Below are 23,243 nucleotides of genomic sequence, written 5' to 3'. Positions count from 1 at the left end.
TTATTGCTGGTGAGTCAATAATAGTGTATATATTATCGGGATGGACACAGTTGTCATTAGTTATGATGCCTCTGATGTTAAAATCTTCCTGTTATACAGTCTATAATTGTAGAAAGTGACCATTTGGATGAAGTGCAGGAAAGCTGTTTGCATCCATGTTACAATATTAATCACTGTTTCGAGAAGAGGAAAGTTTGCTTTTGAAAGATCACAAACTGCATTGTATAATGAAATGAACAAAATATAACTTTCATATATAGAAATAAAGATGTATGTTCCTTTTAGCATCCATCAACTCCCCATTGACTTTGGAAATGATATTGAAAAATGTCAAATCAGCAGAGGGGTGCCAGAATCAAAAGTGAAAATGTAAGTATTATGATTTACTGCAATTAAATCAAAACCCTGTAGATGCTGGAAATCTGAAATAAAAACCAAGTGATGGAAAATGCATCTATGCATCAGGTCTGACAGCATCTATGGAGAGAGAAAGAGAGTTAACATTTCCAGTTACGTAAAACTCTTCTTCAAAACTGAAGATAGGGGTTAATTACTATGATTTACATTAGAGTTGTGTTGCAAAAGTTTGAAGTCAATCTAAATCTTTTCAATCGTATGACCTTTCAAACAAAAAAATCTTTATTTGCTTATTTCATTAAGCCTAATTCTTTTTTTTTTAAAAAAGCTGCATCTTCTTGACATCATTGTGGATGCCAAGATTAAATTCCATTAGTAAGTTCACATTCGGAAAAAAACCGAATGCTTTTGTGAATCATAGAATCCCAACAGTGTGGAAGCAGGCCATTTGGCCCATAGAGTCCACACCAGAGCACACAGAGGAAGTCCACGCTAATATAGACAGTTGCCCAGGGGTGGAATGGTACTTGGGTCCCTGGCACTGTGATGCAGCAGTGCCGATCTCTGAATCACCATGCCGCCCTGTTCTCATTGTGTGGCATGGATGAACGTTTATGTCAATCTTTCTTTAGCTAATGAGTCCATAACGCATCAAACCCCATCAACAAATGTAAATCCAACTGCATTCATCTGATTTCACAGGAAATATAGTAATGCCTGAATAAATCTTTCCTTTCTGAAATTTTCCAGTGCTATGCCAATTATTTATCTGCATTCATGATCCTTCATAATTTGGTAAGAAAAATGTCCAAGGCAATGGTTGTCATCCGGAGTATTTCCCATCTTCAAATCCATGCATGACCTTGCCAACTTTATGGGTTGAATTTAATGGCTATGGCAATAATCCAGTTTGCATTCTGTTTTAGGAGCCCTGCAGGTTTTAGTAGTCAAGAGCCTGCCATCTGAGTTTTACACATTTAAAGGAAAAGATTCCACCCCAGTGGTGTCTGCCAATTGGAGGGCTAATGGTTCTTCAGTCCCAACAGTGTCACCCAGAGTAGTGATCACTACTGGGACTGCAAGAAACAGGTGGTCTGGAGCAGCAAACATTTAAAGGGAAGAGAATGGAACCAGGACTTCCTGGGACAAGCTACACAGTCCCTCGCTGCGAGGTTGAAATGTGGGCAGGGGCTGTGGAGTACGGAGGAAATGTTTCAGTGAGATGGGTGCACTCAAATGGCATTGGACACTCATGTACTGGGTGCCACAGGACTGCCCCCACCCTTGACTTAATTGGGACGAGGCAGAAAGATGGTGGGCTCTCAACTCGGCACTTATTCACACAATTATACTGTTGAACTTGATGAAGGAGATTACAAGGAATTAAATTCTAACCTATCTTTACATATAACATCATGTGCTCTGTCAATCTTCAGTTTTCTGGTTCTGCATTTCTATACACTGAAAGAGGGTTTCAATAAACTTGCATAATTCTTTGGAACTCTTCCACCAAATGGCTTTGCATTGCTACTTCTCATTAAGTGATATCTCCATTTTTTTTCAGAAGTTTCTTTTTGGTGAGTTTATGGCCAACTTTTCTGCCTGTCTTATTCACACAATTATACTGTTGAACTTGAGGAAGCAGATTACAAGGAATTAAATTCTAACCTATCTTTACATATAACAGTATTCATTAACTCCCAAATTTGTTTCTCTACAATTTACATTAGAACTTATTTTTCTGTTTTCAAAATACTATCTCAGATATTTTAAGTAACAGTGAACTAATGGTACTAGCTGTTTGAATTTCCAAAGGCATCAGGTAAGATTATTCCACAACTGAAGAGTTTGTGGTGTTGGGTGTAATATTTGAGCACGGATAGAGAATTAGCTAACTAACAGGAAACAAGATAATTGAAAGAAATGAACATAAAATACTGTTCATACTGGAAATCTGAAATAAAAACAAAGTGCTGGCGAGACTCAGCAAGTCTAGTGGATTTTGTGAAGAGAGAAGCAAAGTTAATGTATCAAGGTCAATATAACTCTTCTCCAGAACCACATCGTGGGATTGAGCAAAAATCCCCATCATCTAAACTACTTGATGAGATCCTGGACTTTTTAGAACTTTTGAACGTATAGGAGACAGCTATTCTGAGCATTGGGAAAATAACACAAATGCAAATGGCTGCTTGGAACCATTGTTCAGCCTGGAATTCCAATTTACATATCCACTTCAAGAGAATAGTCAATCAAACCTCTCACTCTGGATTGAAACAAACTTTTACACTTCAGACTACACTTCAGGCTACACAGCACAGGCAGTATGGGGCCTATACAGATGCCGAAGGTTCAACTCAATCAAAATCCATTCACGCATACTCTTCACTTTCAGGAAGCCAATTGACTTCAGAGGAAATGCCAGGAACATAGTGAGCAACACAGGTTTGCGGGGAGATAATGGGGCACACAGTCGGGATAGCTGCCAACCCTGATCTGACCTGAGGGGAGACTCTTTTCAACAACAGGCTTCTGCACAAACAGCCCCAACAAGCAGCTTCAGAACCAAGAACACAGAGGCTGAACATAGAAGCTGAATCTGAAATCCAAACAAAGAGTGTCATCGGAACAAAGGATATCCGAAAGCAGGAAAGCTAACCAAGTGCTATTCGAACAAAAGCTTCCAGACACCAGCCTGTTCCGAACCAAGAGAACTGACAGCAAGAATCTGGGCAATTGGGCACACTTTAAAATCACATTTTCCTCAGTGGTGAGACCCTAACATTTCCGATCTAGTTAGCAGGGAGGAGAAGGCAGGAGATGACTGTGCATGGGGCCCAAAGGGTAAGATATCTGCTTTAAAGTTTTTTGTAATTAAAACTGTAGTTCTGTTTCTAATAGTGTTTCATTTAATAGTGTATTTTGTTACTGTCTTCTGGAAAATTGATAATGTCAATTTCACTGTTTATTGCATTTAGCTTTATTTCTTGTATTATACTTGACTTTTGTGTTGTTAATAAACTGAAATGCTTGTCTACTGCCACCTTCATTTCACATTCACTAAATAAGTCCAGTATCAGAACCAGGGATCTGAGGGTGATTCAAACCACCTAAAATCGGCAAATTACTGATTGCAAACCAGAACCCGACAACGTGCTGCCAGACCTGAGTTTCTCCAGCACTTTGTTTCTAGTTGAGACAAATGAGTTGTTTACAGGTCGGCAAACTGTAACCAATGAGTTTCTATAGGTTTCAGTGCTGGAGGTTTGACTATTTTAAATCTACAACAATGACTTGGATGAATGGGTCCAATTAATTACAGTTACATTACATGATAATACAAAGATGAGAAGGCAAATTGTGAGAAACGTACAAAGAATCTGCAAAGGGATACATGCAAATTAACTGAATGGGCAAACATTTTGCAAATGTGGAAAAGTATAATTGTCCACTTTGGAAGAAAGAATTGGAACACACAATTATGTAAATGGTGAGAGACTGCAGAACAATGCTTTATAGAGAGGTCTGAGTATTCTTGTACTTTAATCACAAGAGGTGAGCATACTGATACTACAAGTAACTAGGAAGGCAAAAAGAACGTTAGTCTTTATTGTAAGGGAAATTGAGTATAAAAGTGAGAGACCTGCTGCAACTCTGCAGGGCATTGGTGAGACTGACCCATTCTACATTTCTGTAATGAGCAATGATTGGAATCTAGTGCAAGTACATTTACCTAAGTAAATTTTCATCAGCAGTATTCACTTTACATCTGACATTAAAAAAATACCTTTGCATTTGATATTCGGTCAGGCTAGCAATAACAGATTTTATGTGAGAGGGACTTTTTAAAAATAAAGTACAAAATATTTATTTAGAGTCATAGAGATATTTGCTGAGCTTTGACAGAAAATTAATCTTTACAAATATTTTGCAACTCAAAAATTTGTCAATTTTTGTCAGTTGCAAAGTAATGTTATGATTTATAATTGTCAAACTCATAAATAAGTATAGTTTGCCGCATTTAATATTGATGTACCCTTCAAAATTTTGAGAAAATGTTACTGCATTTGGTATGTTGTTTTACCTCTCCAGTTTATTTTCCCAAATATATCTTCATTTTGATATTTATTTTTAAAGTCTGCAGAAAATATGAGATCTTTATTTTTTATTGAAAGAAATGGAGTTTATCTTAGTGGCAAGATTAAATAAATTAAATAGTAACTTTGTAAAAATGCTACAGGGTCATTGTAGAAATGAAGGCTACAAATCTTTATATACATTCTTCACACTTAAACTATTCTTGCAAGAAAGAGGAACAGACTTTTCAGAAAGTGAAATCCTAGATGTACAGACCTGAGAGCTAATCAAATGCGACTGTAAAGAAAAATTATTATTTACCTTGGTTGAAAATCATTGAGGAGACATATTGATTTATTTTCTTCATCCTCATTTTCAACTATTAATTCTTAATAAATTTTGAAGTAAAATGTAAGCAGTGATTTTTACACATATACATTTCATTCCAAAATAAAAGCAAATATTTACTTGTTGATTTGAGAGCATAGGAATAAATTTTCCAATGTTGTCTTCAAGGCAAAATTTAGGTAATTATGGATACTCATTTGAGGGAATGCTGATCTTGCCTAATTTTTGAGGTCAGTTTCATTAAAATATGATCAATGAGTTACCTGTTGAAGGTAATAAGTATATGGAAAATAATGTAGGTACTTAAAGATAAATCTCATATGACAGATCAATGTCATCGACTTAAGCAGGGATATACACAAGCTCTACTGTGTTGTATACATCAATCAGGTAACTCCAACTCTCTTAAACTCCAATGGAAACAAACCCAACCTGTTCAACTTTTCTTAAGACTACCCACTCATTCTGGGTATTCATTTAATGAATCTACTTTGAACCATCTCCAATACATTTATATTCTGCCTTAAATAATGGTGCACTGTGTTTGAGAGATGGTTTCACCAATGTCATGTGCAACTGAAACATGATAACCTTACTTTTAAGTTCAATTCCTCTCAGTAAAAGAGCATTCTATGAGCATTCCAAATTACTATCTGTTTATGCATTTTAAAGTTATGTACTTTCTTAATCTTTCTGTGAAAGTTAACAATTTCACCATTTCCCACATTTTATTCTGTCTACAAGATTATTGTTCATTTCCCCCCCAAACCTATTCCACATCTTTCTGCAGCTTCCTTTGTTTTCTTCACAACATGCTATCCTACTTACTTTTCTGTTATCTGCAAACTTAGCTGTCATGCTTTTGTTCCCCTTATCCAAGATGTGGAGGTGCTGATGTTCACTGAGGTGGACCAGTTTAAAAATCAAGCAACACCAGGTTATAGTACAACAGATTTATTTGGAAGCACTAGCTTTCAGAGCACTCCTCCTTCATCAGGTAACTCGTGGAGCAGGATCATAAGACACAGAATTTATAGCAAAAGATCCCAGTATCATTCAATTAAAACGATATATTGAACAAACCTAGATTGCTGTTAAGTCTTTCTTCTTTTAGAATGGGTTGCAGATTTTGGTTAATTAATATGTAAATCCTAGAACTACTTTGAAGTCACATTCTCGAGATATCACTTTTTTAAAATAAAAACTTAGGTTATCTCAGCTCAGACAATGTATTAAAGGTGTGAGGTTAGAGTCTGTCTGCATCCCAATCTTGTGTCAGACTGGTTCTGTTTCCAGAGTAGGAATTTATAAAATGTTATATGGATTGACTGCCTGCACTAAATGCCCGCAGGTTGTGAGCTTTTTCAGTAAAAACAGAATGTATCTGCAAATACAATTCTGCAAATGCAAATTCACCCCTTGGAACTGTTGTGTGAGGGGGAGAGAGAGTGTGTTTGCATGTGTACCTGCTTGGTGGAGTGTGTGCGAGAGTGCGATGGAGTATAAGCCTGTGAGAGGGTATCTGCAAGGATGTGAGTGGTGTGTGTGTATGAGAGAGGGTCTGAGTGAGTGTTTGGGTATGTAACTCTGTGTGTGGGTGTGTGTGTGTGTGTGGATGGTGTCGGGTGCACTTGTGTGTATATAGTGCGGTAGGTTCACCTGAGGTGTGACAAGAACCCAAGGTCTGGGTTGAAGCTATCCTCATGGGTACTGAACTTGGCTATTAGTCTCTGCTCAGCCACACTGCATTGTTACAAATCCCAAAGTCTGCCTTGAAGGATGGTCGCCCAAAGATCCGAGGCTGAATGTCCCTGACTGCTGAAGTGTTTCCCGACTGGGAGGAAACATCTTTGTCTGGCAATTGCTGCACGGTGTCTATTCATCCATTGTCATAATGTTTGCTTGGTCTCTCCAATGTACCATGCCACGGGACATTCTTGCCTGCAGCATATCAGATAGACAATGTTGGCCAAGCCACATGAGTACCTGCCATGTACATGATGGGTGGTGTCCCCATGTGTAATGGTGGTTTCCATGTTGACCCTCTGACACATCTTGCAGTGATTGCCATGACAGGGTTGAATGGTGTTGTGGTCGACATTGTCCTGTAGGTTAGGCAGTTTGCTATGAACAATGGTCTGTTTAAGATTCGGTGGTTGTTTTAACACTAGAAGTGGAGGCCTAGGGAAGGTCTTGGCAAGGTGCTCATCCTCATCAATAATGTGTTGCAGGCTGTTAAGAATGTCGCGTGTGGCGAGTATCCTATCAATCGCATCCTGTATCTGTCTCCTGAGGAGGTCATTACAGCTTCTTGCTGTGGCACATTGGAATTGGCGATTAATGAGTTGAGCATTGTATCCTGTTCTTATGAGGGTGTCCTTCAGCACCTTCAGATGTCTGTTGCGTTCCTTTTTAGCTGAGCAGATCCTGTGTATGTGTAGGGCTTGTGAGTAGGGAATGGCTGTTTTAGTGTGATTAGGATGAAAGCTAGAGAAGTGCAGCATCTTGAGGTTATCTGTGAGTTTGTGATAGAGTGAGATACTGAGGTGCCCGTGTTTGATGGAAATGCGTATGTCCAAGAATGAGACAGATACTGAAGAGTAATCCATGGTACGCCTGATGATGGGATGAAACTTGTTGATATCTCTGTGTAATTGTTTCAGTGACTTCTAACCATGGGTCCGGAGGAAAAAATTGTCATCAATATATCTGGTGTATAGTGTTGGTTGGAGGCCCTGTGCAGCAAAGAAGTCTTGTTTGAACTTGTGCATGAAAATGTTGGCATATTGGGGTGCAAATTTGGTCCCCATGGCTGCTTCATGTGTCTGGATGAAGAACTGGTTGTCAAAGGTGAAATTGTTGTGGTGCAGAGTGGCCGAGTTGAGACTGATAGCCAAGTTCAATACCCCTGAGGATGACCTCAACCAGGACCTTGGGTTCACGTAACACTACAGGTGACCCCCACTACGCTACACACCCTGCGCGTGCACACGCAAACAAGCACACATGCATACACACTCTTACATACTCACATTCACGTAGACCCTCTCTCTCACACATGCTCTATCTCAGACACACACAAACATGTACCTCCCACACTCTCACCCATGCACACACCCTCTAACAGGCTTATATTCCGTCATACTCATGCACACTCTATCAAGCATGCATGCACACAAACACACACAGTCTCACATGCACTCACATGTGCTCTCCCTCTCCCTCACATGTGTGCATGCACACACTCACATATAAGTCTATGGAGTGAATTTGCATTTTCAGAATTGTATTTGCAAATATGTTCTATTTTTGCTCAAAAAGCACACAACCTGCAGTCAATCCATATAACATTTTATAAATTCCGACTTTGGAAATGGAACCAGTTTGACTCAAGATTGGGATGCATACAGACTCTAACCTCTCACCTTCAATGCATTGTCTGAGGTGAGATATTACCATTTTTATAAAACCTTAAGTTATCTCGAGAATGTGACTTCGAAGTAGTTCTGGGATTTACATATTAATGAACCGAAACCTGCAACACTTTCTAAAAGAAGAAAGACTTCACAGCAATCTAGGTTTGTTAAATATATTGTTTTAATTGCATGACAGTGTGACCTTTTGCTCTAAATTCTGTCTTATGATCCTGCCCCACTAGTTACCTGATGAAGGAGCAGTGCTTTGAAAGCTAATGCTTCTAAATAAACCTGTTGGATTACAACCTTGTGTTGTGTGATTTTTAATTTGGTCCAATTATCCAGTCATTGATATAAATTGTAAAAGCCCGAGGTCCCAGCACAGACCCCTGTAGCACCCATCTCATTTTGCCAATCAGAAAAGAACTAATGTATGCATATTCTGTGTTCTGCCAAACTGTTGCCCTTTGCACTGTGAGTTCCTACATTGACCAATAACCATTTATGTGCCACCTTGTCAAATGCCTTTTGTATTACATCTATGGGCTTTTTTTACCAACGTCACTTATTAATCTTTCAAAGACCTCCAATAAATTGGTAAAATATTATTTTGCTTTCCCAAATCATGCTGACATTTTTCTAAGTACTCAACTTAAATCATCTTATCGATTTGATTTGAAAAACTTCCCCATGGCAGATGTCAAGCTAACTGGCCTACAGTTTTCCTGTTTTCTGCCTCTCTCCCTTTTTGATTAGAGGGGTTTTATTTGCTACTTTCATGTACAATGCAATCTTTTCAGAATCTAGCAAATTCTGGAAAATTGATACCAACACATTTTCTACCTCATCAGCAACCTCTTTTAGACCCTAGATTGAAGTCTGTCATTATAATGATTAAAAGTTTAATGAAGAGGGAAAAATGAGAGTACACGAGAACACTAGCTAGAAAACTAGAAATTTCTAATACTTTAAAAAGATTACTTTAAAAAGTGGGGTTGTGGTCATATAGAAAGTGAGACAACAGAATTAACAAAAGTAAATAAGAAGATAGATTGAGTGAACAAGTATTTTGTGTCAGTCTTGTACAGAGGTCTAAGTATGTACATAAGGAAATGGAAGTTAGGGAGGAACTTGGAAATTACAGTCACCAGGGAAGAGCTGCAGAGTAAACTGTGGAAGCTGCAAACTAGGTATCCAAGTCCTGACTGACAACATCTTAAAATAAATGGCGAGTGAGATAGATGCATTAACTTTAATTTTCCAAACTTCCCTTGATTCAGCAGAGGTTCCATTAAAATGGAACATGGCAAATTTAACTCCTATTTTTGAAAAGAGAAAGAAATAGCAAGTAATAAACTGTAGGCTAGTTAACTGAACAACTGTCACTGGGAAACTATTAGAATGTATTATTGAAGACATTACATTTTTAACCCACTTACTCAAGTTTCTTTGAGAAGTAATGTGTGTAGACAAAGGAGAAGCAGTGGATGTGCTTTATTGTACCATTATCAAGTGCCTTCTGTTGTGGAAAGTAGGAGCTCATGACATAAGGATTAACAAATTGGCATGGAGAGAATGTTCGAGGAGAAAGTGAGGACTGCAGATGCTGGAGATCAGAGCTGAAAATGTGTTGCTGGAAAAGCGCAGCAGGTCAGGCAGCATCCAAGGAGCAGGAGAATTGACGTTTCGGGCATGAGCCCTTCTTCAGGAATGAGGAAAGTGTGTCCAGCAGGCTAAGATAAATGGTAGGGAGGAGGGACTTGGGGGAGGGGCATTGGAAATGCGATAGGTGGAAGGAGGTCAAGGTGAGGGGAATAGGCTGGAGTGGGGGTGGGGGCGGAGAGGTCAGGAAGAAGATTGCAGGTTAGGAAGGCGGTGCTGAGTTTGAGGGATTTGACTGAGACAAGGTGGGGCGAGGGGAAATGAGGAAACTGGAGAAATCTGAGTTCATCCCTTGTGGTTGGAGGGTTCCTCGGCGGAAGATGAGGCTCTCTTCCTCCAGCTGTCATGTTGCTATGGTCTGGCGATGGAGGAGTCCAAGGACCTGTGTGTCCTTGGTGGAGTGGGAGGGGGAGTTGAAGTGTTGAGCCACGGGGTGGTCGGGTTGGTTGGTCCGGGTCTCCCAAAGGTGTTCTCTGAAACATTCCGCAAGTAGGCGGCCTGTCTCCCCAACATAGAGGAGGCCACATCGGGTGCAGCGGATGCAATAAATGATGTGTGTGGAGGTGCAGGTGAATTTGTGGTGGATATGGAAGTGTCCCTTGGGCCTTGGAGGGAAGTAAGGGGGGAAGTGTGGGCGCATGTTTTTCATTTCTTGCGCTTGCAGGGGAAGGTGCCGGGAGTGGAGGTTGGGTTGGTGGGGGGTGTGGACCTGACAAGGGAGTCACGGAGGGAGTGATCTTTTCGGAACACTGATAGGGGAGGGGAGGGGAGGGAAATATATCCTTGGTGGTGGGGTCCGTTTGGAGGTGGTGGAAATGACGATGGATGATATGATGTATATGGAGGTTGGTGGGGTGGTAGGTGAGGACCAGTGGGGTTCTGTCCTGGTGGCGATTGGAGGGGCGGGGCTCAAGGGCGGAAGAGCGGGAAGTGGAGGAGATGCGGTGGAGGGCATCGTCGATCATGTCTAGGGGGAAATTGCGGTCTTTGAAGAAGGTGGCCATCTGGGTTGTACGGTATTGGAACTGGTCCTCCTGGGAGCAGATGCGGCGGAGACGAAGGAATTGGGAATATGGGATGGCGTTTTTACGGGGGGCAGGGTGGGAGGAGGTGTAGTCTCGGTAGCTGTGGGAGTCGGTCGGTTTATAGTAAATGTCCATGTTGATTCGGTCGCCCGAGATAGAAATGGAAAGGTCTAGTAAGGGGAGGGAGGAGTCTGAAACGGTCCAGGTGAATTTGAGGTTGGGGTGGAAGGTGTTGGTAAAGTGGATGAATTGTTCAACCTCCTCGTGGGAGCACGAGGCAGCGCCGATACAGTCATCGATGTAGCGGAGGAAAAGGTGGAGAGTGGTGCCAGTGTAGCTGCGGAAGATGGACTGTTCCACATATCCTACGAAGAGGCAGGCATAGCTGGGGCCCATGCGGGTGCCCATGGCTACTCCTTTGGTTTGGAGGAAGTGGGAGGATTGGAAAGAGAAGTTGTTCAGGGTGAGGACCAGTTCAGTCAGTCGAAGGAGGTTGTCAGTGGAAGGGTACTGGTTGGTACGGTGGGAAAGGAAGAAGCGGAGGGCTTTGAGTCCTTCGTGATGGGGGATGGAGGTGTACAGGGACTGGATGTCCATGGTGAAGATAAGGTGTTGGGGACCGGGGAAGCGAAAATCATGGAGGAGGTGGAGGGCGTTGGTGGTGTCCTGAACGTAGGTGGGGTGTTCTTGGACTAAGGGGGACAGGACCATGTTGAGGTATGCAGAGATGAGTTCGGTGGGGCAGGAGCAGGCTGAGACAATGGGTCGGCCGGGGCAGTCACGTTTGTGGATTTTGGGCAGGAGATAGAAACGGGCGGTGCGGGGTTGTGGGTCTATGAGGTTGGAGGCGGTGGATTTCTATCTCAGGCGACCAATCAACACGGACATTTACTATAAACCGACTGACTCCCACAGGTACCGAGACTACACCTCCTCCCACCCTGGCCCCTGTAAAAACGCTATCCCATATTCCCAATTCCTTCGTCTCCGCCGCATCTGCTCCCAGGAGGACCAGTTCCAATACCATACAACCCAGATGGCCTCCTTCTTCAAAGACCGCAATTTCCCCCCAGACGTGATCGACGATGCCCTCCACCGCATCTCCTCCACTTCCCGCTCCTCCGCCTTTGAGCCCCGCCCCTCCAATTGCCACCAGGACAGAACCCTCACCTACCACCCCACCAACCTCCATATACATCGTATCATCCGTCGTCAATTCCGCCACCTCCAAATGGACCCCACCACCAGGGATATTTTTCCCTCCCCTCCCCTATCAGCATTCGAAAAGACCACTCCCTCCGTGACTCCCTTGTCAGGTCCACACCCCCCACCAACCCAACCTCCACTCCTGGCATCTTCCCCTGCAACCGCAAGAAATGAAAAACTTGTGCCCACACCTTCCCCCTTACTTCCCTCCAAAGGCCCCAAGAGATCCTTCCATATCTGCCACAAATTCACCTGCACTTCCACACACATCATTTATTGCATCCGCTGCACCCGATGTGGCCTCCTCTATATTGGGGAGACAGGCCGCCTACTTGCGGAATGTTTCAGAGAACACCTCTGGGACACCCGGACCAACCAACCCGACCATCCCGTGGCTCAACACTTCAACTCCCCCTCCCATTCCACCAAGGACATGCAGGTCCTTGGACTCCTCCATCGCAGACCATAGCAACACGACAGCTGGAGGAAGAGCGCCTCACCTTCCGCCTAGGAACCCTCCAACCACACGGGATGAACTCAGATTTCTCCAGTTTCCTCATTTTCCCTCCCCCCACCTTGTCTCAGTCAAATCCCTCAAACTCTGCACCGCCTTCCTAACCTGCAATCTTCTTCCTGACCTCTCCGCCCCCACCCCCACTCCGGCCTATTACCCTCACCTTGACCTCCTTCCACCTATCGCATTTCCAACGCCCCTCCCCCAAGTCCCTCCTCCCTACCTTTTATCTTAGCCTGCTGGACACACTTTCCTCATTCCTGAAGAAGGGCTCATGCCCGAAACGTCGATTCTCCTGCTCCTTGGATGCTGCCTGGCCTGCTGCGCTTTTCCAGCAACACATTTTCAGCATGGAGAGAATGTTGGGAAGTTAACAAGAAAGTATGTATAAAAGTCTTTTTCTGGTTGGCTAGATGTAACAAATGCTACACTTCAATATTTTTTACAATTTATGTAAATGACTTGCATAAAGGGAGGTATTATTGCTAAATTTGCTGATGACAAATCTGGGTAGGAGTGTATGTCATAAAGAGGTCAGAAGGAAGCTGAAAAGGCTTACAAATAAAGTAAGCTAGTGGGAAAAAAATCTGACAAATGGATTTACAATCCCAGCTGATGTTGTTATTATTGGACATATCAGATTACAGACTGAGACATGGATTAATAGATCACCTTGTTTTTGGTTTTAAAGGTGTCGTCTTTTGCTGAAGCACTAACATGCAATGGTGCAGATTTAGCTTTATTAATAAAGCAGATTCATTACATAAAAGAAATGAAGGAGAATATAGAATAAATTGAACTATTTACATATACCCCAAGTTTCAAGGTTTCAAAACAGTGTAAATACAATCCCATTAATCCCAACAACTCTCCGTTTCAAAACACATACCTGTGAGACTCTTAACATCCGAACTGTAAAATGACTGCAACTAAAATGTAAATAAATCTTACACTTCATTACATGGACTATAATGTGAGAAAGGAGAAAGTGAGGACTGCAGATGCTGGAGAGTCAGAATCGAAAAGTGTGGTGCTGGAAAAGCACAGCAGATCAGGCAGAATCCGAGGAGCAGGAGAGTAGAAGATTTGGGCATAATCCCTTCATTAGGAATTCCTGATGAAAAGTCAACTCTCCTGCTGTTCGGATCTTGCCTGACCCTGCTGTGCTTTTTCTAGCGCCACACTTTTTGACTATAATATGGGAAAGTCTAAAATGGTTCATTTTGGCAGGAAGGATAATGTAAGAATAATGAAGCAGCATTGTGTCTAAATGGCACGAGATTGCACAAGTTGGAGGTGCAGAGGGATCTGAATGCCCTTGCAAGTGAATTGCAACAGGTTAACATGCAGGTCCAGCAAGTAACTACTAAAGCTAGTAAAATGTTACTGTTTATGGTGAAAGAAATTGACCGGAAATGTCAGAAATTATTTTTTTGATTTTGCAGGACACTGGTGAGACTGCTTCAGGAGTAATGCATACAGCATTGGTCACATTATTTAAGGAAGGATGCACATGCAGTGTAATCAGTTCAGAGAAGGTTTACTAGGTTAGTTTCTGGAATGGACAAGTTGCCTCGTAAGGCTTGTGTCGCTGGAGTGGGAAGTGATTTGACTGAAACGTACAAGATCCTGAGGAGTCTTGACAGGTTGTAATTAAAATGGATGTTTCATCTACTAAAATCTACAATTAGGGACCACCATTTCAAATGAAGGGATATACATTTAAGGCAGATGAGAATTTTGTTTTTGAGGATTGGGAACCTTTGGAACTCTGTTCCTAAAATGATGGTGGGAGCAGAGCCTTTGAATATTTTTTAAGGCAGAGGTGGATAGACTCTTTGTAAGCAACAGGTGAAAGTTTCTCAGGGATAGGTGGAAGTGTGGAGTCATCAGTTCAGGCATTACATTATTGAATGGAGGAGGGGGCGAGAGGACTTAATCAGTCTTCTCCTGACTTTAGTTTGTATATTTGTTAAGTTTTTGCATATGGCAAGAAACATTTTAGTAGCCTTTCAAAGCATGCTGGTTTAGTATATTTATTTCAGTGTTTGTAACGTTTATTTAAATCGTGGAAGTGATAGATGCAACAGAATTCTGGCATCATAAATATGCCAGCAGGAAAGACTTCAGATTCAAGCGCTGACATGGTGCAACCTTTCAGCTTTTTTGTTATTGTTTGTTAAAGTGAGGATGCTGTAGGATGAGGAGATGTAGAGGATAGTGGTCCTACTTGCCACCACAAGGCAGTTGTTGCAGTGGAATTATAGAATGATCGTAGCCTGAAAGGTGATCATTCCATCTATTGTGACTCTTGACCCTTTGCAAGAGCAACTCTCTCATTCATGTTCCCTGTTTTCTCACAATGGCCTCATAAATATTTTCCATTTTGGGTAATTATCCCGAACTATTGAAATCCCTAACTTAATCTGCCTCAACTAGGCTCCAAGGTAGTGCAGGTACTGCAGATGCTGGAGATTAGAGTCAAGATTATAGTGGTGCTGGAAAAGCACAGCAGGTCAGGCAGCACCCGAGGAACACGTCCCCTCCCACGTGGTTGAAGATGCCCTCCAATGCATCTCATCCACATCCCGCACCTCAGTCCTTGAACCCCACCCCTCCAACCGCAACAAGGACAGAACCCCCTGGTCCTCACCTTCCATCCCACCAACCTTTGCATAACTCGCATCATCCGCCGACATTTCCAACACCTTCAAACGGACCCCACCACCAGGGATATATTTCCCTCCCCACCCCTATCTGCTTTTCGCAAAGACTGTTCCCTCTGTGACTACCTGGTCAGGTCCACACCCCCCCAACAACCCACCCTCCCTTCCTGGTACCTTTCCCTGCCACCACAGGAATTGCAAAACCTGCACCCACACCTCACCCCTCACCTCCGTCCAAGGCCCCAAAGGAGCCTTCCACATCCATCAGAGTTCCACCTGCACATCCACACGTCATTTATTGTATCTGTTGCTCCCGATGTGGTCTCATCTACATTGGGGAGACCAGGCGCCTTCTCGCAGAGTGCTTCAGAGAACATCTCTGGGACACCCACACCAATCAACCCCACCACCCTGCAACTGAATATTTCAACTCCCCCTCCCACTGTGCCGAGGACATGCAGGTCCTGGGCCTCCTCCACCGCCACTCCCTTACCACCCGACGCCTGGAGGAAGAACCCTTTATCTTCCGCCTTGGGACCCTTCAACCCCATGGCATCAATGTGGACTTCACCAGTTTCCTCATTTCCCCTCCCCCACCTTCCCCCAGTTTCAACCTTCCAGCTCCACACTGTCCTCATGACCTGTCCAACTTGTCAATCTTCCTTCCCATCGAATCGCCCCTTTTCCAGGACCACTCTAATCTAGACTCCAAGGTAGTGCATTCCAGAACCTAATGATTTATTAGGGTTAGAACTATAGGGAAAGGTTGAATTGGTTGGGTCTATTTTCCCTGAAGTGTTGGAGGCTCTGAGGTGACCTTATAGAGGTTTGTAAAATCATGAGAGGCATGATTAGGGTAAATAGATGAGATTTTTCCTGGAGTGAAGGAGTCCAAAACTAGAGGGCACAGGTTTGGGGTGACAGGGGAAAGATTTAAAAGGGATCTAAGGGACAACTTTTTCATGAAGAGGGTGATGCGTGTATGGAATGAGCTGCCAGAGGAAGTGTTGGAGGCTGGTACAGTTACAACATTTAAAAGGTATCTGGATGGGTATATGAATAGGGATGGTTGAGAGGGATATGGGATAAATGTTGGCAAATGAGACTAAATTAGGTTAGGATATTTAGTCAGCATGAACGAGTTGGATTGAAGGGTCTGTTTCCGTGCTGTACAGCTCTATGATTTTTTCTCTGTTCTTCTCCTTCCCACCCACCCCACCTTCAGTATTTTGAATGATTTTTCCCTTCATGACACTCTGCCCCATTCCTCAATCTCCTCAATCACTACTTCCCTTCCCTAAAGCACTTTTGCATGCAAGTGCAGGAGATGCAACACCTGGCGTTTTATCTTCATTGTTCTCACTATCCAAGACTGCACCATTCTTTCCAAGTTGTGATAATCTACATCTACTTCCTTGAGTGTAATATAATATACACTGCATACATTATGCGGTCTCCCTATATTTGGGGGATGAAATGCTGACTGGTTAGCTGGTTTGTGGATCATCTCCTTCATTCTGCAATCATGGCCCTTAGCAGCTTTCCACCTGTCATTTTAATTCTACAATTCGCACTTGCTGACATTTCTGCCCTTGACCTGTTACAGTCTTCCATTGAAGCTGCACTCTTTCTAGAACAGCATCGATTCTTTTGACTGGGTATTCTAAAACCTCTTGGGATAATACCGAATTCAGTGAGTGAGATTGTAACCTCTGCCCCATTTTGTTCTATTTCTTTTCTATTTTCTTTTACTTTTATTTATGATACTTTGCATTCTGATGCTGGTTATGTGACTGTTTAGCCTTCCCTGTGGATGTATCTTCTGTTTCTTTGATTTTCCCATTCCAATTTCCTTTGGTCTTGCACCACAAAACATTGTCATTTAATCTCTTCTGACTACCGCTTTATCACAGACTTTCCTTTGTTCTTTTTCAACGTGAACCCAACCCATTACATTTCTAACTTTTCCCAGTTGTGATAAAATGTCACAAGTTTGAAATATTAATTGTGTTTCTCTGCAGAGCATATTATAACTGTGGTTAATATATAATTTTTGTCAGTTTTGCTTCACAGTTTTGATGCCTCAGACATTCAAACCCCACTGTACGTTCCGCTAGGTGGGTCAGAGTGAAGGCAGCTGATGGTAGTTTGGTTTCATCATATGAAAGTTCATAAAATAAACTGCTATACCATAGCAGGTCTCCAGCTCACGGTCTGCGTGTGAAATGAATACATCATTCTTCAGAATTATTCCTCTAATCAATCAAAAATATATTGGAATAAATTGCACACGATACTTGTATTTAAGTTGAAAAGCTGTTGCTTCAGGCTGAGAACTTATTTAATTCTTTTACAATGCAGCAAATTAATCTAGATATTCTGAATTTTGTGAGTAAAACTGATTTTACCATCTCATGTAAAACGATAAAGGAATAATTTGAAGAACGTGTTTAATATTGGGCACTAATGTTTTAGCTTTATCACAAAGCTGTCTGTGTGGGTTGAAATCAGGCATGTCAAAGTAGTAGCCATACACTGTAATCCTTTCACATTGAAAATTTTTCATCTGGATTTATGATTCTGTTTACTCTGGATCCTGATCGAACCATTCCCTCACCACTTTGATGCAGTTACCCATTTAAAATGCAAACTAGTGAATTAGAAAAAAATGTTGAATAGTTAATCTAATATGAGAGTGTTGTATTTCTGATTGCTGGAGGAGCAATGCTATCACTATTACTAAAAATACATACTGTTCAAAAGGAGTAATTTAGATTTATTTGCATGCCTTTTTTTGGTAATTAGCTTTTGACTGATTTTGTTTTGAGCATTTTAATCAGAAAGTAAATGTTAGTGTGCAGCAGTATGGGTTTGACATAGTGTTCCCTAAAATGAAATGTTCTTTTAATCCTACCATTAATAACAGATATTAAAGAGCTGCTGCTTTTGCTCATCAGCAACAACCACAACTTAGCTCCAGCTCTCAACTGTTTATCTTTTATCATATTAGTCAACATCTCCTACTCAAACAGTACCTCCTACCCATTCAAAACAGCGAATGTCATCCCTTTAAATGATTCTGGAGTGAGATTGGATAATGCCCTTGACTGGCTGTGCCAATATGCCCTGACTGATGAGAATCCCCTTGACTAGACTAAGAAGTAATCCTCTTGGACTTTGAGACATGGCCATTTTGTTGAGACACATTGTTTATTTACCGTATAAGCTGTTAACATATGGTGCAGGTGTGACGATGACATAGCATGGTGATGTACAGTGATGCGTCTGCTCCCATGACTGTTTGTTTGTTGCTGTCTGACATTACATTGTGTTTGGTAGTGTGTCTACACTAAAAGGTAAAGCAAGATAGAAGTTCTGTGAGTCTGTATGTTCTGAGAAGTGACAATGTGCAAAATGGCGAAGGAAGCATTCTGCGAGCATCCATGTAATCACAAAATGAATGAATGCTAAGAAAAAAAGAACTGCATCTTGTTCTGATACGTGAGATGGGTGCCAGTCCCTGTGTATGAAGCAGCCTGGTAGCAGCATTGCAATCTGAGGTGTCAGTGAGCTCTAAAATGTAAAATTGAGGTGCTGAACTACAGGCGAAGTGAATCTAACCTTTTGTTTTTTTATTCATTCATGGATGTGGGGGAATCACTGGCCAGGCCAACATTTATTATTCACCCCAAGTGCTCAGAGGGCATTAAATGTCAGGTACATTTTTGTGGGTTTGTCTTCACATGTAGGTCAGACCAGGTAAGGACTGCAGTTTTCCTTCCCTGAAAGACATTAGTGAACCAGATGAGTTTTCCTGACAATTGACAAAGGTTTCATTATCACTTTTAGACTCCTAATTCCAGATATTTTATTGAATTCAAATTCTATCATCTGCAATGGCAGGATTCAAAGTTGAGTCCCCGGAACACTATATAGTCTCTGGTTTAGTAGTCTAGCGATAATCCCACTTGGCAGTCCCCTCCTCATGCCATGGTGATGTGATGAGGCTGGCATTTTGTCAATGCCAACTTCTGCAGACAAACGGTGAAGGTGTTTGCTGCCCATGGAGTGTGTCCTGAGGTTTTGGGGAATGCTGACCAACATAGATGCCCAGAGTAGATGCCACTGAATTTTAGCCGCGAGGTAACTGCTCTGACCTGTCAAAGATTGGTGGTGTAGTTTCTCTCCACTGCCAGGGAAAGTAGTAACTTGTTTATGCATGAGGTGGGATTAAGTAATAATGAAAGTTTAATGCATGTAAACACATCCCTGTTCACTAGTGAGATTCTCATTTCTCCATTATTTGGAAAATCAAACGTTCTCTTATTTCAATGTCAAATTTCATTTTTCCAATTTTGCCATAGATTTCTAGCTGTCTCCACAATGTCCATGTCACTCAAGAGGCTTGAGATCATCCAGGACAAAACAGCCCACTTGATTGGCACTGACATGGGATCCACAAGCATTCACTCCCTCCACCACTGACGCTCTATAGCAGCAGTGTGTACTATCTACAAGATGCGCTGCAGAAATTCACCAAAAATCTTCAGACTGCATCTTCCAAATCCACAACCACTTCCATCAAGAAGTACAAGGGCAACAGATATACGGGAACATCACTTTCAAGTTCCTTCACTGCCGCTGGGTCAAAGTCCTGGAATTCCCTCACTAATGGCATTGTAGGTCAAACCAATAGCAGGTGGACTGCAGGGGTTCAAGAAGGCAGCTTACCACCACCTTCACAAGGGCAACTAAGGATGGGCAATAAATGCTGGCCAGCCAGTTACTCTTACATCCTACAAAATGAATAAAAATTTGTTTTTTTTTTTGGAAATATGGTGTTGGGAAGAATAGAGGACATGCTGGAATTGTTTAATGTGAGAAAATGGAGGATGCAATTATTATAACCTATTATTCAAAAGTGATTTTTGTGTTAAAAATGAAGATTGACTCGATTTAAATGAAAATGGTTAAAAGGTTGTCAGGTTAAAATAATAAATCAGCTGATAATTCTGTGGATGAAGGTGATAACAGTCTATATCCTACACAAGCATATTCTATGAAGCATGCCTCCACACAAACTTAGACTCAAGAAGTGTGGTTATAATGTTGTTACAGCTTTGAATCTTGAGAAGAGAATATTGTGATTGGAATTAAATTGGGAGTCAGACATGTCTTCTTCAATCTGATGTGGTGAAATTAAATCAGAAAGATTTCAATAGAATGGTGAACCCATCCAATAGAAACCTGCTTGTCAACTCAGGAGAAAAAGAAATTTCCAATTAGACTTCAATAATCTTCAGTTATATTAATTCACTAACCCAGACTTTTGAAAACATTTGTATTTCTATTTCTAGGGCTAGTTTTACCATATGGACAGCTTCATGTGGCTTTTTTTCAGAATTGAGTAGCTTTAATTCTTTTAACATCACCGGTAAAATAATAATTAGAAATCTTGCACTGTAATGAAAGTGTGTTATAGCTAATTTGGGTAATATTTAACGCATAATTAAACTTCAAAGTCCTCACATTATCCATTACCAAGACTACTTGCTTCCACAATGATTGCCTGATGTCCACATGATGTTCATGCCACAAGTATTGAATCAGTCTGTGTCTATTTGCAGCAAATCTTGGACAATATCCTGATAATTGACAGACAATATTTGTGCTATGCAGGTGCCATCCAAATATGCCCCTTTGGCAATCAATACATTACCGAAAGCCCACTAACAACATTCTGGGGGTGACCATTGACCAGAATCTCAGAGATTAGGAGTTCTGCAGTATCTAACTTGCCTCTGAACTCTCAAAAGAATTACTATCGGCTACAAGGCACAGAAGTCAGGAGTGTGATCAAATACCGCCATTTGCCTGGATGAGTTCAGCTCGAATACTCAACAAGCTTGGCACCATCCAGAATAAAGCAGCTGACTAGTGCCACCACATCTATAAACCTTCACTCCCTTTGCTATCAACACACAACAGCAGCAATTTTGGACTTGATTGTCGTTGTGATGCTCTCTCATAAACCTCAAATTGTTGAAAGCTCAGCCACTTTTGCCTTTTCTGTATATTATACACAAGGAGATTAATGCTTTTGAACAAAATTCAAATCCTCATCTTTAGTGAGAGTTTTATTTCAGTTAATCACACTCCATAAAACACTCACATGGCTGATTACTAGCTCCCATTATTTATACAACCAATTCACACCTAATTAACTTCTAATTACTATATCCATCTCCTATTCCCTTGTTCCATTAGATTTCAAGCATCCCTACAGACCATTAGATGATAATCGATTCCAAACAAATGAAACAAGATATACAAAAATACCAACAGATTATATCCATTTTTTTCTTCATACATTAAATTTTCAAGCATTCTTTTCCTAGTGTGTCTAACAATTTCTTAGAGTTTGTTCCTACCTTTATAAAACAATCCGATCATAAGACTGTAAAATATAGGGACAGAAATTAGGTCATTCAGTGCTTCAAGTCTGCTTCGCCAGTCAATCATGGCTGATAAGTTTCTTATCCCCATTCTCCTGCCTTCTCCCCGTTAACACTTGATACCCTTGATAATTAAGAACCTATCTCAGTCTTAAATACACTCAATGACCTAGCATCCACAGCCTTCTGTGGCAGTAAATTCCATAGATTCACCACTCTCTGGTGGAAGAAGTTTCTCCTTATCTCCGTTCTAAAGGGTCTTCCCTTCACTCTAAGGCTGTGTCCTCGGGTCCATGTCTCTCCCACTAATGGAAACATCTTCCCAATATCTACTCTGTCCAAGCCATTCAGTTTTCAGTAAGTTTCAATTAGATCACCCTCATACTTCTAAACTCCATCGAGTATAAACCCAGAGTCCTCAAATGTTCCTCATATGTTAAACTTTTCATTCTTGGGACCGTTCTCATGAGCATCCTCTGAACACACTCTGAGGCCAGTATAGCCTTCCTGAGATATGGGGCCCAAAACTGTACCCAATACTCTAAATGTGGCCTGACCAGAGTCTCATAGAGTCTCAGAAGTACATCCCTGCTTTTATATTCAGGTCCTCTCAAAACAAATAATGTCATTGCATTTACCTTCCTAAATATATTGCCTCAACCTGCAAGTTCACCTTGAGCGAATCCTGGATTCAGACTTCTGAATTTTCTCCCCATTTAGAAAACACCTCTATTTTTCCGACCTCACACTTTCCCATGTTGTACTCCATCTGCCACTTATTTGCCCACTCGCATAATCTGTCCAAATCCTTCTGCAGCCTCTCCACCTTCTCAATGCTACCTGCCCCTCTACTATCTTTGTATCATCTGCAAACTTAGCCAGAATGCCCTCAGTTCCTTCATCTAGATTGTTAATGTATAAAGTGAAAGTTGGGTTCCCAACACTGAGCCTTGCAGAACACCACTTGTCACCAGCTACCATCCTGAGAAGGACCTTTTTATCCACAGTCTGTGATTTCTGCTTGACAGTCAAGCTTCTATCCATGCTAGCACTTTGCCTTTTAGCACCATGGGCTCTTACCTCAGTAGACTCCTGTGCAGCAAAAGCCTATGCTGTTTATTTTATTAAGTCATCTTATGTGTAAATTTCGTTTTGGAAGTCCAAATATATTAAAACAAATGGTTCTGATTTATCTATAATGCTTGTTATTTTCTCAAAAAATCTGGAATTCATTTCTTAGGCATGAATTCCCCTTCGTGAAACTGCGCTGATTCTGTTTGATTATATAGTGTACTTCTAAATGTTTTTATATCCTTTTATGATTGACTCTAATGTTTTCCAATGACAGATATTAATCTGACTGGCCTGTAATTATCTATTTTATTGTCTCCATCCCTTTTTGTATAACAGTATTCCATTGCCAATCCTCTGATCCTTTGAAAGCTTTCCACAATCTAACAATTATCATTACGTTATTACCAGTGCATCCATTATCTCTATAGCTACTTCCATTAAAA

The 23,243-nt window shown here is 41.4% G+C and overlaps 1 protein-coding gene and 1 pseudogene across 1 annotated transcript in view; one reads left to right on the top strand and one right to left on the bottom strand.

Moving 5' to 3' along the window:
* The window catches only part of schip1 (schwannomin interacting protein 1), an 842,409-nt gene that overhangs the window by 138,651 nt on the left and 680,515 nt on the right, over positions 1-23,243 (top strand). Inside the window, exon 3 of the mRNA XM_043702129.2 lies at positions 286-369. Coding sequence (XP_043558064.1) covers positions 286-369 — 84 coding nt within the window. The remainder of the gene's footprint in view (positions 1-285; positions 370-23,243) is intronic.
* Positions 6,672-7,592, bottom strand: LOC148148322 (uncharacterized; annotated as a pseudogene).

The sequence above is a fragment of the Chiloscyllium plagiosum genome, unplaced genomic scaffold (genome assembly GCF_037043375.1).
Source record: "Chiloscyllium plagiosum isolate Xiang-an unplaced genomic scaffold, Cpla_swu_hap1 HiC_scaffold_13, whole genome shotgun sequence".
In the NCBI taxonomy this organism is placed as follows: Eukaryota; Metazoa; Chordata; class Chondrichthyes; order Orectolobiformes; family Hemiscylliidae; genus Chiloscyllium; species Chiloscyllium plagiosum.
The sequence above is the reverse complement of the archived record's forward strand: the minus strand, read 5'-3'. Positions and strand labels throughout refer to the sequence as shown.